Source organism: Hippichthys cyanospilos, chromosome 11 (genome assembly GCF_059441005.1).
Source record: "Hippichthys cyanospilos isolate Australia breed blue-spotted pipefish chromosome 11, RoL_Hcya_1.0, whole genome shotgun sequence".
Classification (NCBI taxonomy): domain Eukaryota; kingdom Metazoa; phylum Chordata; class Actinopteri; order Syngnathiformes; family Syngnathidae; genus Hippichthys; species Hippichthys cyanospilos.
The window spans coordinates 12,296,193-12,311,690 of record NC_142379.1 but is presented as its reverse complement, the minus strand read 5'-3'; the positions used below and the strand labels follow the sequence as shown (position 1 = coordinate 12,311,690).

General features: G+C 39.9%; 1 protein-coding gene across 1 annotated transcript in view; it reads right to left on the bottom strand.

Annotated features, from left to right (window-relative positions):
• Positions 1 to 15,498, bottom strand: part of LOC148415975 (RNA-binding protein Nova-1-like) — a 61,670-nt gene that overhangs the window by 33,969 nt on the left and 12,203 nt on the right. The window contains exon 4 of the mRNA XM_088428213.1: positions 9,051 to 9,194. Coding sequence (XP_088284339.1) covers positions 9,051 to 9,194 — 144 coding nt within the window. The remainder of the gene's footprint in view (positions 1 to 9,050; positions 9,195 to 15,498) is intronic.

Genomic DNA, 15,498 nt, shown 5'->3' with positions numbered 1-15,498 from the left:
CAGTAAATGCACATGCCACGGGCACTCTGCGAAAATCCAACTACAGCAGTGCACATACTTAAATCTTAAATTAAACCTTGTATAGTAACTGTACTGTTATTCCTTTCCATTCCCATCCTTTGGCTGTAGTCTCACTGAGAGCCACGGTTGGTTCTCGTATTAGCGGCGCCCAGAAGTTGAATTAGAGTGGCGCCTGTAGCTGACCAAACATGAGAGCAAGCAGAGTTTACACTCGAAATTCCAATATATTACAAAAGTAATGTAGGTAAGAGATTTACAACGCTCTGGTGCTGTGCTGCTCTACTGCTCTCCCTTCGTGCCTGCCTAACAGCGCGTGTGAATTTCATGAGGGAAATGGGTACTCTTACAAGACACGTGATTGGCTCCTGGTACAACCATCGATCAATGAGAGCAGGAGCTATAATTACTCCTGCCTAAGAGTTGTATCTACTGGGGGTGACAATGGTTTTTCGCTTTTCGCTGGGGGTTTTCGGTCCCCTTTAACCGCGAAAAACGATCAATTACTATATTGTATATATTATTATTTATATATTATTTGGTAAACTACTTAATTTGGAAGCTAAGCACATTGTTTCCAGCGGATTTTACTTGACATATTATTTTAAACATGTAAAAAATTAAAAAAGTTTTGGGCTCTACATTGCACCATTTTTTTTCCCCATTTCCCTTCAAGTAGGCTATTGGTCAAATACCATTGTACAAAGAAGCAGATCACCTGTAAAAATGCTTGTATGAAAAAAAAAACAGAATGACAGTAGCATTCCACTGTTTTCAAGTATCTAGTGCAAAAAATTGCAAGTCAAACGTTTTGTATTTGCGAATACACTGCAAAACTGTTGCACATCATCATTTTATAGTGACCATGTTGCACAAGGCTCCTGTCAAGAGTTAAGTGTGTATTTCTGGTGCAGTCTCAGCACAGGAACATCTTCTTCATTTGTTTGGATGGCTCTGCTTCAAACATTTGCTTGGCTTTGCACTGCTGACAACAATGTGCTAAGGCCTCAGCTTCACTACTGTGATGACTTGGCACACACACACACACATGCACACACACACACACACACACACACACACACACAATGAATGAGATATGGATTTGATGGTTTGGTTTGGAGCAGCGTAGGAAGAGGCGGGCTGAGGTTGGATCTTTCAGAGTTGGATCAATGTTTTGGGGAAGGATAGGCCGCACAAAGCGTTTTCTAGCTTTTTGCGGGATTGATTCCGAAAGAAGGAATAATATACACAGAAAGTGATGTCGCACTCTGAGCACTATGAATTTTGTTTTACTATTATGCTTGACCCATTTAATTAGCGGTTTTAAAATTGTTAGTCAGCTCATTTGTGGTTTTAACATTTGTTTTAAATATGAACACATTACAACAAAAAGTCAATAGCATTCACACAAAGATAATGTGAATGTTTAATTGTTTTTGTAACGTCAAACAAATACTACAGAGCAAAGAATTCTAAAATTGTCAAATATTTGGTATCACTATGGATTTATGCATTAGGGGGACCAATTTATTTGTTTGTTTCTTTATTTATTTATCAAATATATTGAATTTTATCTGACATTTAATGTTGTTTTCATGCCTTAAAAAACATCTTCTCACTCGCTTGAAATGACGTCACGTTTCCACCTGACGTTCGCAAGCTCAGTTTGTTCCCTAAGCCTTGTGCACATGTGATGTCAACTTTTAGTCGACAGCAAGGGGCAAAATATGCTTATAAGGGCATTAATTGCGAATGAAAAACTGTGCCATCAAATTAATTATAGACAAAATAATGACTTTTTGTGCCTCGCTGAGTCAGTGGTGCACATCCGCCTCACAGTCAATGGACCCAAGTTCAAATCCATCCCGCATCGGCCTTCCTGTGTGGAGTTTGCATGTTCTCCCCGAGCCCGTGTGGGTTCTCTCCACGCACTCTGGCTTCCCCCCCCACTCCAAAAATATGCATGGAAGGTGTGTTGGAAATACTAAATTGTTCTTAGGTGTGATTGGTTGCGTGAATGGCTGTTTGTCTCCTTATGCCCCGCAATTGGCTGGCAACCAGTTCAGGGTGTCTCCCACCTACTGCCCAAAGTCCGCTGGGTTAGGCACCAGCAAGCCTGTGACCCTTGTGAGGGTAAAGCAGCTCTAAAAGAATGGATGGATGGATAATCACTCTTGACTACTGAAAATGTCAAAAAGAGTGTACTGTCCCTTTAACAGTGCTCAGCTTGTTCTTATTTTTTATACCTGTGTGAGCGTTAAGACAAATCAAAATTTTACTAACATTTCAAAGCTAGTTTTAAGAACCGATATTCCACTTTGCGGTTTACATTGATAAGTGTTTAACTTTTGTTCAACGGTTTGGTTCATGCGGTTGCTCTGTTTAAAAGTCCTTGACGATTAATCGGCATGGCTAAAACACTTTACAGGTTGTTTCCGTTATTTACTACGTGGGGAAATTTAGTTTCTACACATATTGAATCTTGACAGTTTCCATTTCTCCCCAAATAACGAACGCCGCAACGTGCTGTACTTTTTCTGCCGTGTCCCGCAGTATGCTGGAAGTCTTCAATCCGATCACATGACTTTTCTTAGTGCGCACGCTCATGAATCATCACGTCAGCCCCAACTTGGCGTGTGTGCACGCACGCTTACGTTTTGACTTTTATTTCCAACATGTGCTGCACTTTTCACGTCTCACCGTGCGCGCGCCAACATTTTGACGAGCTGCGGTGTTCGCACATGCACACATGCAGTCAAGCGACGCCGTATTCATTTTACATCGCCGAACAAGACACATTATGCATTTTTATCACAAATTAAAAGAGTTCCTTGACATCTTCATAAAATAGTTGCCAAAACCTGCATAAGGATGATGAATTGTGTTGTTCTGTCACTCTGATTTGAGGAGGCGCTTCTGTCTCAGCAAATTCAGGGTATGTCTTTTATTATCAAAACCAGAGCGATGTAACTAGGCGAGAGTCTCGGTTGCAAACAGCCCAGTTTAAGGGATGTCCGATACCACTTCATTTATTTCCAACCGATGTTAGTACGAGTACTCAACTCTTGAGTAATCACAGATACCGATACCAACTACTGATATCGCAAATGCCTTTGTTAGACAAAAATAACCCAAAAAAGACATACAGTAATTTTAAAGAAACACTTATATATTCTAATACAGTATTTTTCCTTAAACTGTCGTGAAGTTCATGGCAATTTTCTATTCTTATTTTGAACTTCTACAAGAGATCCAATTCTTGGTATCAGTACTCCCCTGGCTCTACCTATTTGGAGCAAAAATGAAAACAAATTAAAAATACGACAGAAATGTTCACTTCGTCACTAAGTCGCCCTATCACACTTGGTTGATGATGCAACAAACATTAAACCAAACAGAAAAACACCCCTGTTCAGCTTGTTTGTTGAAACAAATAAGCAATCATAAAACGCATAGTAAGCTTAAATGTGTTGAATGAGACCCCCGTTCTACCTACTCGTAAAACAAACACATATGACAAGAATACATTTCCTCATAACCTATTAATTGTGCCACACAATGCATTCTGGGAACCAAAAAGGAAAGTTCTTCTTTTTTTTTTTTTAAACAATATATATTATTTAAAGTTTACCCCTGCTGTTAACGGGCAAGAGGTACCAGTTCGGCCTGTGAATAATCAAAATCTGGATGTAATTCACATCTACAGGGTGTTCCTTTTAACCGATAGTCAATATTTGTTTCTCCTGCCAAAAATCAGCATCGCCCTAAAAAAATCTAAAATAAATGAGCCATTTTCACTGGTGAGGGCAGTACTTCCAAACCATCCAAATACACTTTGTTAATTAGTGTACTCGTTCCACGTTTGCAAATACACATGAAATACACATCCCATCACGACCACTTCAATAACTTGACCAAACCTTTGTGTTGGTGTCACTTATCAGAAGCTAAGCTTCAGTAAGAAACTTCAGTGACATGTGACTGAGAGCATCTCAGCGGAATTTGTGAGAAAAATTCAGTTGTGTATATAGTGTAAGTGTTTCAGGAACGCGTGTGTATTTCAGTAGTGTGTGTATATGTTTTAGTAGGGTGTGTGTGAGGGGTGATGAGAGGCAGCAAAAGTGTTTGAGGGTCGTACAAAGGTCGTATTTCACTAGAAGATGACATTATCCCACCACACACACGCGGACACACACATGCACACACTTTTCCGCACACTTATGCAGCAGCATCGATTGCCAGGCTGTAGTCCCGCCGTTCTATTTACGCTCGGGCCTCTCCGGGACCCTCAACGCTTCCTCATTAAAAGGCCAAACACAACGAGCGCCGAGTGCCATCCGTCATCCCTCCGCACTCTGCTGTCAGTCCTGAAAGAAGCGAAAACGACGTGACCGTTGCGGATGAGGAAGATGAGGCGGGAGGTTTTGGCATGATCGGAGAGGCAGATGGCGCACACGGATCGATTAGTCATGCCTGTCAGCGGGGCCACGGGGCGCTGACTGATGTGCCTCGTGAGTAAGGGGGCGTGCACCTGTCCTGTCATGTCCCGTCCTGACATCTGGATGGGACACATGTCATGGGAGCGCAATAAACACGTTCACTACATTAAAGGATGTCGATGGTCCCAGAACGGTGGCCAATCGGCTTGTGCGGTCTGCCCGGTGAGTTCCAGGCGACACATCACCACACAAGGCCAGTGGCGGCCATGTTTGTCTCGCTCTGTGATGTTTTTGCGGCGCGGGAGCTTAGCGGCGCCATAAGAGGCTTACAGAGCTGAAAACAGCGTGTGAGTGTGTGTGTCAGGTGTGTGCGTCACCGTGTTGGAGTGCGTGACAGATGTGCTTGTGTGAGTGAGTGTGTGTGTTTCGGGAGCTGCAATCGTGACGTGGGATTAGAAGAAACATTCTAAAATGGTGGCGTTCTGTGACTGCAGAGGGAGTTAATGAGGATCAAACATACGACGTGGTCAAAAGAACAACCCTAAAATAAACAACCCTAAAATAATGTCAGAATTTGACAACTGTTTTTTTTTGACCCAACATTGTACCAATTTGCCATATTAAATTACTATTGCAGTATTACACCACACGGTGGTGATACATTGGAAACAATTGGAAATTGCTCATAAAACCCATCAAAGTAGAGTAACACTGATGAGCCAAAATTAATATATATATATATATATATATATATATATATATATATATATATATATATATATATATATATATATATATATATATATATATATATATTCAAGTGTATTAATTCTATTGTCTATTGTCATGCTGCTTATTGTTTTTTTTTTGTTTGTTTGTTTGAATCACTTTAAATACTCAAGGAACAGTTCAGTTGAAAATAAAACAGATATGGGTCAAAAAAGGGACCAAACATATGTTTGGGTCATTAAACATCAAAACAACCGTGTCGTTTTGTACAGACAACCTCAAAAACTGGTTTGTTTTGTTTAAAACAATCCAGAAGGTTGGGTTAACTTCATCTAAATATTGGGTCAGTTGTTTTTTGACTCATCATTATTTTTAATCCAACTGTATTTAATGCATTACTTGATCAAGTCAGTTATGGTGTGAGATTAAACTGCAATGTCGGACTGTCCCTGAAAAGCAACACTGGACATTTATAGACACATAGAGTATGTACACAAAGATGTATGGAGTAGAATGATTGACACAAAAAAGAAAGTATTTGGTATGTTTTTCATAAAGACTCATGAGCATCCAAATGTTTTGGTGATGTAATGACTGTCAGGCTGTTAAATTAAGTTGCGGCCACAAAGCATTTCGGTTTGCGGGTATATTGGGGTCCCGTCGATAGTAATTCATTTGCTGCTTTTAGTTTCAGTTTATGACTTTGCCTCCACTTGCGAGTGTGTGGTCAATATCGCAGGAGGAAGCAAACGGGTCGATTGTAATTAAAAAGAAAACAGGTGTAAGGGATGAATATTTCATGCGGAGAGGCCTCGGCTTCATTAGCGCAAAGTGATGAAGAGGCAAAACGTCGCATCCGCTTGCCACCCGGACGTCGAAAAAGAAAAATCACAAGATGAAAAAAAAGTGTGAGTCCTCGTTAAGCTCACGCATTTGTTACTTTTCCCACATTGTGACTGCGGCTTTGTCCTTTGAGATGCTGAGGTTATATTTGGACTAGCATCAACTCACACTGTAATAAAACTGTCATACTGCGTGCGCGTGTGTGCGTGCGCGTGAGGATGAATGGCGGCCCGTCTCGAGCTCTCACAGCGCCGCCTTCTAATTGGTCGACGCGGATTGAAGTGCTGCTGCTGCACTTTTCTTCTCAGGGGCGTGATGGATGAGCATAGGAACCGAGGAAGGAGAAGGGATAAAAGAATGGTAGGATGAAAGGAAGGATTGGAGGCAGAAATGTAAGAAATAGGTCTGAGGGAAGAGAGGGAGGAGAAGCAGCTGCAGGATGGTAGGACGAAAGGAAGAATCCCAGGCAGAAAAATGAAAAATAGGTCTGGAGGAAGGACAGAAGGAGGTCAGAAGTAAAAAGAAGGATGCAGACAGCTCAAAAGAAGGAGGAATGTAAAGCAAATGAACAAAAAGCAAAGGATGATGCTAGGGTTAAAAAATTCTCTGCATAGAAGGCAGAAGGGAATGATGCTAGCCAGGAAGAAAGGAGGGAACAAAGTTTAAAAAAAAACAGAAAAGCAGAGTATTGGGGGGGGCGTAACAAAGGAAAGGACGGAAGGAACCAAAAATGCAATGCAGAAAAGCAGGTTATAAGCGAAGAGGAGAGAATGAAGGCAGGAATGTCACTTTCAGGGAAGGAATGACGTAAGAATCCAGGAATAAAAAGTAGGTTTAAGGAATAAGACAGAAAGAAGGAATGGAGGAGTGTAGGAAGGAAGGAAGAGAATGAGGGAAGGAGGGAAGTTCACTCTCTGACCAATGCTCAAATCCAGCATTGTCAGGAAGGAATAACGGGCGGAAGAAAAAGATAGGAAGGAAGGAAACAAGGAAGGGGAAGAAGACAGAAAGAAAGTTGGATAGAAAGAAGTTGGGGAAGGAAATAAAAGGCTGGAAGGAAGCAAAGAAAGGTGGCAAGACAAAAGATAGCTCGATGGAAGGACGGAATTCGGGAAGTTTACTTTATTGACAGTCTAGCATTGTTGGGAAGGAAGGACGGATGGAAGAAAGAACCGTAGGAAGGAAAGAAGACAGGAAGGGAGAGAGGATGGAAGGAAAGACCGACAAACAAAAGTAATGCAGGTTTTTAGATAGATTTTCTGGGAAGGAAGGATGCAAGGATTGTTAAACAGGTGTATAAAATTGGGTATTCTCATGTTGCCATAGCAACCGACCATGCTTCTCTCCTCTTTGGAAACCAAGGTTATATTCAAGCTTGAATGTCTCATTCACAGACGAGAAAAGTGGTACAGTCCGTTTTAGGGGGAGAAGAGGACGAGGGCAAGGAGGGAGGAAGGTTGCGAGCGTGTGTGTGTGTGTGTTAGGGGGATGTGTGTCTGTGAGTAGGGGGAGGAAAGTGACTAATGTCTTCCAAGGAGCGAGCGAGGACAGGAATGAGACGCTCCGGCCAAAACCTTGCACTAAATGTCCTTTTTGTCTTCATTAGACGCGACGTGTCATTCCCAACACATATATAAAAGTACAAGTATCCATACATTTAAGATTGGGTTGAAGGAAAGTGATGCTTATTCATAATATTCACACAAATACACACACAAACACACGCGCACACACACGCACACGCTGCCAAAATAGCTGCAAAGCTTAGCTGAGCTGACCGGGTGAAGGAAGGGGAGAAAAGACGGCAAGTGAAAGAAAGAAAGAGACGTTTGTACACTCCAACTGTCTCCACTGAAGGAGCCGTGTGTGTGTGTGTGCACAAGTGTGTGTCTGTGTGTGTCTGCCATTGCCACTGAAGGGGGCATCTGTATGCAAATAAGACAGGGTTCTTCCTGGGTGACAAATCAAAAGGCCCACCTGCTGCAATGTGTGTGTGTCTGCCTGTGTGTGTGTGTGTGTGTTGAAGCTGGCAGGGCGAGTCTTATGTGCAGCTACAAAAACAACAGCACCTTGTTTGCCGCAAACAAACAAAATGGCCGCCCAGAAAATGGTTCGCCCAGAAACAAATGGTGCAAATGTTAGCATGATACTATGTTAAAGAATTCAATGTGTCAACACACACACACACAAAAACACAGACATCCTGGCCCTGTGATTGGCTGGGAAACGACAACTGCGGCACATACATAGGCTTCCGTTACTATGGCAACACTGCAGTGGAATAGCATGCGGCGGGAATTTTAAGCAAGCCGTTTATCCAAAATTCCACCCTTCTTTCCAAAACATGCATGCCTAATCCCTGAAACCAACTAACATGATTTAAACTCATCTTTTAATCAACCCCAAATCAAACAGCATTCCATTCATAATTTCCAGAAAGCATCCATCCTTCTCTCTAAAATGAATCCATAATCCTTCTAACCAATTGATCGTCCATTAATCAAAACATCAATACAATATCCACCCACTATTGATCATCCGCCAGTCATCCATCTCTCCAGAAAACAGCCAATCAATGAATCAACAAGCCACCCATTCATAGCGCTTCAAGCCACCGTTAAATATTCCCTGACCAGTCTATCCGTAAATCATATATTGATTATCGGCTACTCCAACCAACCATCAAGAGACATTCATGCATATATCACAATCCAATCCAACTAATTTTACCTTAGTTCCATTCATAAATCCAAACCATCCATCTTTCATTCATCTGTCTAGGAAGGAACCAGTTATTCATCCGATAAATATTATTAATCCCGCTGGCAAGAATTGGCCAATGTCGTTCCGGAAACCAATCAAACACTTTTGATCCTTGCATCCATCCATCAGTCCACCACCATTCATTCATAATAGCCACCCATTAATTCAAGATTCAATCCCAATCGATCATCTGTAATTCCATTCACATCTTCTAGCCACCAAGAAAGCATAGTTGGTCTACAGGATGGTAATTCTTACCAGGATAGAAGTCTTTGGATTTGGACAGTTTGATAGTGGCTCCAGTTTCCTTCTGCAGCTGGACAATGGTCTGTCCGCCCTTGCCGATGATGGAGCCCGCCGCGTAGCTTGGGATCAAAACTTTCAGGAAGTACTCGCCTTCCTCTGCGGCAAGAAAACAGAAGGCCGGAAGTTAGGAGAAGGAAAAGTTTAGCAGCCTAGATTTAAAGAGAAGAAATAAAAATAAAGACCAAAAAAAAGGGCAGTCTTTTTGTACCTTTGTCCTCATGCCATTCATTTTTTTGAATTCAGTACTGTATTAGGGATTATTATTGGATGAACTCATCAAATAACATAGGTTTACATTGCCCAATCAAATAACAAGGCGTCTGTCTTCCATTCTCGTGGTTGATGTAAACGAATCAAAATTAAAAAAATCAAAAAGGTGTGTCGATGTACCGTTTTTGTAGAAAAAAATACTTTGCAATCATAACTAATAAATAGGAAAAAATAGTTCTGTACTGAAAGGCAGACTGAATTTGTGACTATTCTTTGCTCATCTATAGAATCAAATCCTTTTGAAGAAAGTCATTTTGAATTGAAAAACCCAAATGTCTGAATCAAATCATTCGACGCAATTTTCCAACATAACCCTACTGCATTTGTTTTGCCTCTCATCAATTTTGGGTTTGATTCCACTGTCAACCACTAGATGGCAGCAAACTTCAGTATGATGCTAAATTTGAATGAAGAAGAGTGAAACCAGGAAGTACTTTAAGCTCAGCCGAGATTTTGCTGAAAATCAATGTGTTGATTGGTTTATTTTGTAATCAACATGATTTATGTTTTGAAATGATAATGTAGATTTGTTAATATGGAAAGAAAATAGGATTTGTTTACTATAAACACTTTAACATATACACAGAGGGCTCATACATTTTAACACCGTGCCATATTTTCATCTTGCATTCTCTCAATTTACTATATTAATTTAATGTTTGTCTTTTGCTGTGTGGGAGGGGTGTAATTATAATTTAGAAATGTTTTCTCCAGGGTTTTCGCGGTGCAATGGAAAGGAAGTGATTCCGATCACAGCCCGTTTGTACCAAAGTGCCTGCCATCTTTTTTTTATTCATCCAATTACATTTCATTTGGACTCGAGTGTTAGGAGACGGGGGAAGCGACCATCAAACGATGACCGATCCCCACGACAAGTCATTATTTCCATAATGCGAGGATTCCCTGCCGGCGTTATTGCTCGTTTTTCCCGCGGAGCCTTTGAACGCGGCGGCCTCCGCATCGGCCCTGATCTAATTTCGGCGTCGGGCCCGAGGAATCTGGTCCTCGTCAGCGCGTTGGCAAGGCGACAAGGAGCTGAGAAGCGAACTTCGTAGGAGCCAGCCCCCGCCGCTGGACACATAGCTATACAGGATTGCACGAGTTTTTTGGCATGGGTGGGCAATAAAAGAAAACAATTAAAAAAAAAAAAAGACAAAGACATATTTTGGTGGGTCCTGCAATACAGCAAGATGTTTGCCTTTCACTCATATAATTAGAGATTTACATAAAACGTCTGTGAGCTGGGGCTGTTCCCAGAACTTTTTGGGGGGGAGAAAAACTTGGAGTTGATCTCGGAACGGAAACAAACACTTAAATATTTAAATAAATACATAATTGATAAATAAAGAATAACACATGTACGGTATTCCTCCATCCTGCATGCTGACTAACTTGAGCTTCGTCAACTAGCTTTTGGGTCACTTTTGACCGAATGTTGTCAAACCAAAAACAAGAAATTGAAAAATACATGATAATGTAGAAAAAGATCGAGTAGTACACCTATGGCTTTCTTTTTTATGTAATCAGGCACACCAAGCATTTTTATAGACTAATGAATCATCTGTTTCATTATTTAGCCTAAAACGAGTGAATTTTAATGCATTTCTTGATTTTGTGTTGTTATGCATTTATCTCATGAAATAAGGGGTTCATCGAATAAGTACTGTATGTTAATAATAGTCTACACAGGCAAAAAAAAAAGTTTATTTACAATTGGACACTAAAAGTAGGCCTACCAGTACACACCACCAGGTAAATATTAATAAGTAAGGTAGCATTACACAACAGCCGTGTTCTCACAGCAGGTGTGAAAGGAACCCCTCGAGTGGAGAAACATTCTCAGTTTCTAAATCATGTGAACATCTTTCATCTTTACTTACTCCCCAAAAATAAAACGCGACAAATAAAAAATATCCTCTGACCAAAAAAAGAGTGTGGAGGTTGGTGAGCGAGTGTTTCACATCAGATTTGAGTCCATGTGCCGTCCTCATGTTTGATAATCCGGGACATGTAACCTCGGGGGTAGCAGATTAAAATAGGATTATTATTACAGGGCCACACTTCCACCCAAAGGCGGGGCCTCTCTACTCTTCCTAGTGGAATGTAAAAAAAAAACAACATGTTAACGTTTAACTCTTTGGGAGAGGTCACAAGAAATACTTCTACCAACAAGGCCTCATCCATTATTTTTATTGACGTCTATTTAAACACATTATGACATGTTCCACTCCAGGCCCCGAGGTGGTGGTAATGTGTTTGCAAGTTTCAGAAAAATGTAGTATTCTATTAGATTAAAAAAAAAAAAAATTAAGTGTTTTGCCTAATGTTATAACGCACATATTTTAGTGTTTTTCCCCCCCAAATACCCATATATATATATATATATATATATATATATATATATATATATATATATATATATATATATATATATATATATATATATATATATATATATATATATATATATATATAAATTTCCAATTTAGTTTATTGTTTATTATCTTTTAATTTTATATATTTTTATAAAGTACAGTCTTAGTAACACTTGCACTAGAATAATATTAATATTATTCTATTAATATTTGCACTAGAAATTTGCTTTTTTTTTTAATTGTCCCGCAACATATTCTATAAATAAAATATTACTTAGGCCTGCCGCAGGTGTTTCCCATGTACTATTGTCCCAGAATGGAGACTAGATTTCATGCTACCAACATCCTGTCTATTGCGGCACTCCTCTCACACAAATCTGTGCGGTGACCGCTGGACAGAAATAAACAAATCCAGGCAGTGTTCCACCGTATAGACAGTGTATTAAAAAAAGCACCAGGCATGATTGTTTCGCATACTGGATTCGACGAGTCAAACAAATGACGTGTCAGCGAGCTTTTAGTGTTGCGGCAGGTCACACGAGGCAGGAATAAATTACGCCTCGACCATTTTTTTCCTCGACACTCGCTGGCGATAAAGGACAATGAGCAAGGGAGCGCATACGTGCACCAGACTGCTTTTTTTTTTCAGATCAACTTCACCGCCTCTAAAAGTAGCTTCAAAGTTACTGATTTGATTTGCTTGCAATTGTACATTAGCTTTCAATGTTAGTTTCTGAAGTCACCTTTTCACAAAGCCAATCTTTTTGTTTTAAAAAGTTATAGTTACAAGAAGATAACCTTGCGTGAAGAGTCACCTTTTGACATCATTGGCAACAACCATGTTGCATTGCTAATTAGCTGCTAACACTAGGAAAAATGTACATTAGCACATTCACGCTAATTGAATCGCAGCTTTCTGACTCTTATGTGAAGCTAATATTTCGTTTTTTAACCATTTTATCCACAGCAGATGAGCTTGATTTTCGTTTTTGTTTTGCTGAACCATAGCAACAAATAAGCTATGCTACTAATTTGAATGAAGTCTTAACATTTGGGACTTATGTGGGACGCTAATCATGCTACTTTGAAACTCTTTGATTCGCAAGCGTGTCGAGACAATCCGGCCTTTCGTGTTAGCAATAACGAAGCAATGTTGTTAATTAGCTTTTAGCGCCAGAACGGAAACCTCAAGCTCACGCTAACTGAAAACTAGCAAGCTGGACTCTGTTGCTTGTTAGCTACTCGCGCCAAGACTGACTAGCACCTCGAAATGTCAGGTTAAGCTTCCAGTTTTATATGGCCTCAGTTGCGTCGTCGAATGTCTTATGTAACAAATGAATGTGTATTCTCCTTCCCCTCTGCAATTCCTATCATGCACTTGATCCTTGTCTCCTCGCCGCAGTGACCTACTTGTGTTCTGCGCGAATCCTTGGCGCTGACCTGCTTTAGATGGAGGCTAGCTAATTATAACCAGCCCACGCTAACAAGGCGGGGGAATTGTTAAATAGCAATTGAGCGAAAATTAAAAAAACACTTCCGCAGTGTATCGTGGTGAGGGAGCTTCATCTATTTTGACCACATAAAAACCATCATCCAAAATGATTTCTTCGTTGGTTTTGAGCTAAAATTTTAAGTTTTACTCGCCGATTCATGGAGTTTTAAAAATTAATCAAGATATAAAAACCCAACTTAATTATTCTGAATACATATTTCGTGATGTTTTTATTGCTTCATAAATTCGTATTTCTCCCAAGTTTTATGACTTATTCCTGTGATTTTATGAGTAGTGTTCTTCCTTAACATCTTTTTTATCTTGTAATTCCATGACTTCATTTTTGTAATTATTTGACTTGATTCTCATCCCTTTTTTCTTGGTAATTCCACAACTTCATTCTTAGAATTGTCTGACTTCATTGTTGTACGATTATGACTTTATTCTTGGACTTAATCTGTTTGTTTTTTTGTTTTTTTTGTTTTTTTTTTAAGGCACTACAGTCCAAACGGGGAAGGCATACTTTTGCCAGTCGAAGCGCTTGTGGCTTTAAGAGCTAATAAACTCTGCTGCTGAGAGATTTTATGACAAACAAATCTTGCATTTCAAATCGCCGTGGTCTTCTTTCCAAAACAAGATCAAACCTGTCACACATGCATATGCTGTAGATCCGACCAAGGTCGTAGCGACCCCTTGGTTGCTTGTTAACCGAGAAAAGAAAAGAAGATAGATATAGAAAAAGGTGATTTCATTTACTAAGCATTCTAGTCAGTTATACTTTAGTTATTTTTTTAAATTCCAAATTTTGATTCTTTAAATTTTCTGTTGTATTGATGTCATTTGAGCTTTTTTTTTTTTTTAGAAAATTTTAGATACACATCAATACAATTAGAAGAACGACATGAGTCTTGAAAATTTTTGTCATGGTTGTCCTGTTTTACTATTATTTTTATAAATTATACTTTCTAAATTCATGCTTTGTATTTTTTGTTTCCATTTTTTCAGTTTTTGTTTGATATACATCTTATAAATTGCATGTTTTTGTTGTACTTCAAATGTATTCCACCTATTGCTTTTTCTGATGATTTCATAACTTGAATTTTATGATTTTATGAATAGTAAATATGATTATTATTCATTACTTGTATTCTCATTTTAGGAACTTTTTCTTATAATCTTATGGCTTTTAAATCATTTTATGGCATTGTGCCTGCTTGCCAATATTTTCTTTTTATGACATTTTTTCTATAGCTTATGACTGTTACAGTACGAGCATTTTTTTTCTCATTTATTTTAATTACGTTCCACACAAATCTAAAGGGTAAGCTCTGGCTGCAGCTTGCAGGCTCAGTATATGATGGAGGCTAAATATTTGAGTCCCCCCATTAAATGTTTGACTCCGCCCACACGAAGTCTAAGCATTTACCATTCTTTTTTTCCTTAACTATTTCCTTGGCAGCTTTTATGATGTTCCATCTTGTGATGTCACGCTTATTCATTTTTTAAACACTTTTATAAACATCAAAAAAGACCCAAATACTAAGCCGGGGGTGGGCAATTCCAGGCGTCGGAGGCCGGTGTCCTGCATGTTTTCCAGTTTTCGCTCTCAAACACTCCTGATTCAAATGATTAGGATTATTTTCAAGCTCCAGCAGAGCTTGTTGATGAGCTAATGGTTTAAATCAGGTGTGTCAGGGAGAGAAAGCTGGAAAACATGCAGCACACCGACCCTCGAGGGCCGGAATTGCCCACCCCTGTACAAACCTCACTCATGATGTGGGTGGAGTCAAATGCCTATTTAACAGGTCAAACTTTTGGCTCCACCCACACATTGAGCCACACAGGCGTACTTTGGCCGATGCTACTCATACCCAAATCCACCATGATAAGTCCTTGCCACCCGTAGAGGGCGTCACACTTGAATCTAGATGACGAATCATAAACCAGTACTTATCTATACTCTGAGGGGAAACGCCTATATTTAAAAGGATCTAGTAAAAAAAAGTGCATATTTTGCGGTGCCTTTGTAGTAACAAAAGGTCGGACGTGCCCTACCGCACAGGTCAACTCAAAGCCCCTGTCGTGTGTGTGTGCTATTTGAAGGTTTCATAAGCACAGCTCAACATGTGTGTGGGTGCTCCATCATAAATAATACACCATCGCGGTGCGAGTAAACAGTGCAATGTGTTGCTAAGGCCCGCGCCGACCCAGCGGGCCCAGAATAGGCGCCACATGCTGCAGGCTTGAGGGCTTAAATCCTGGG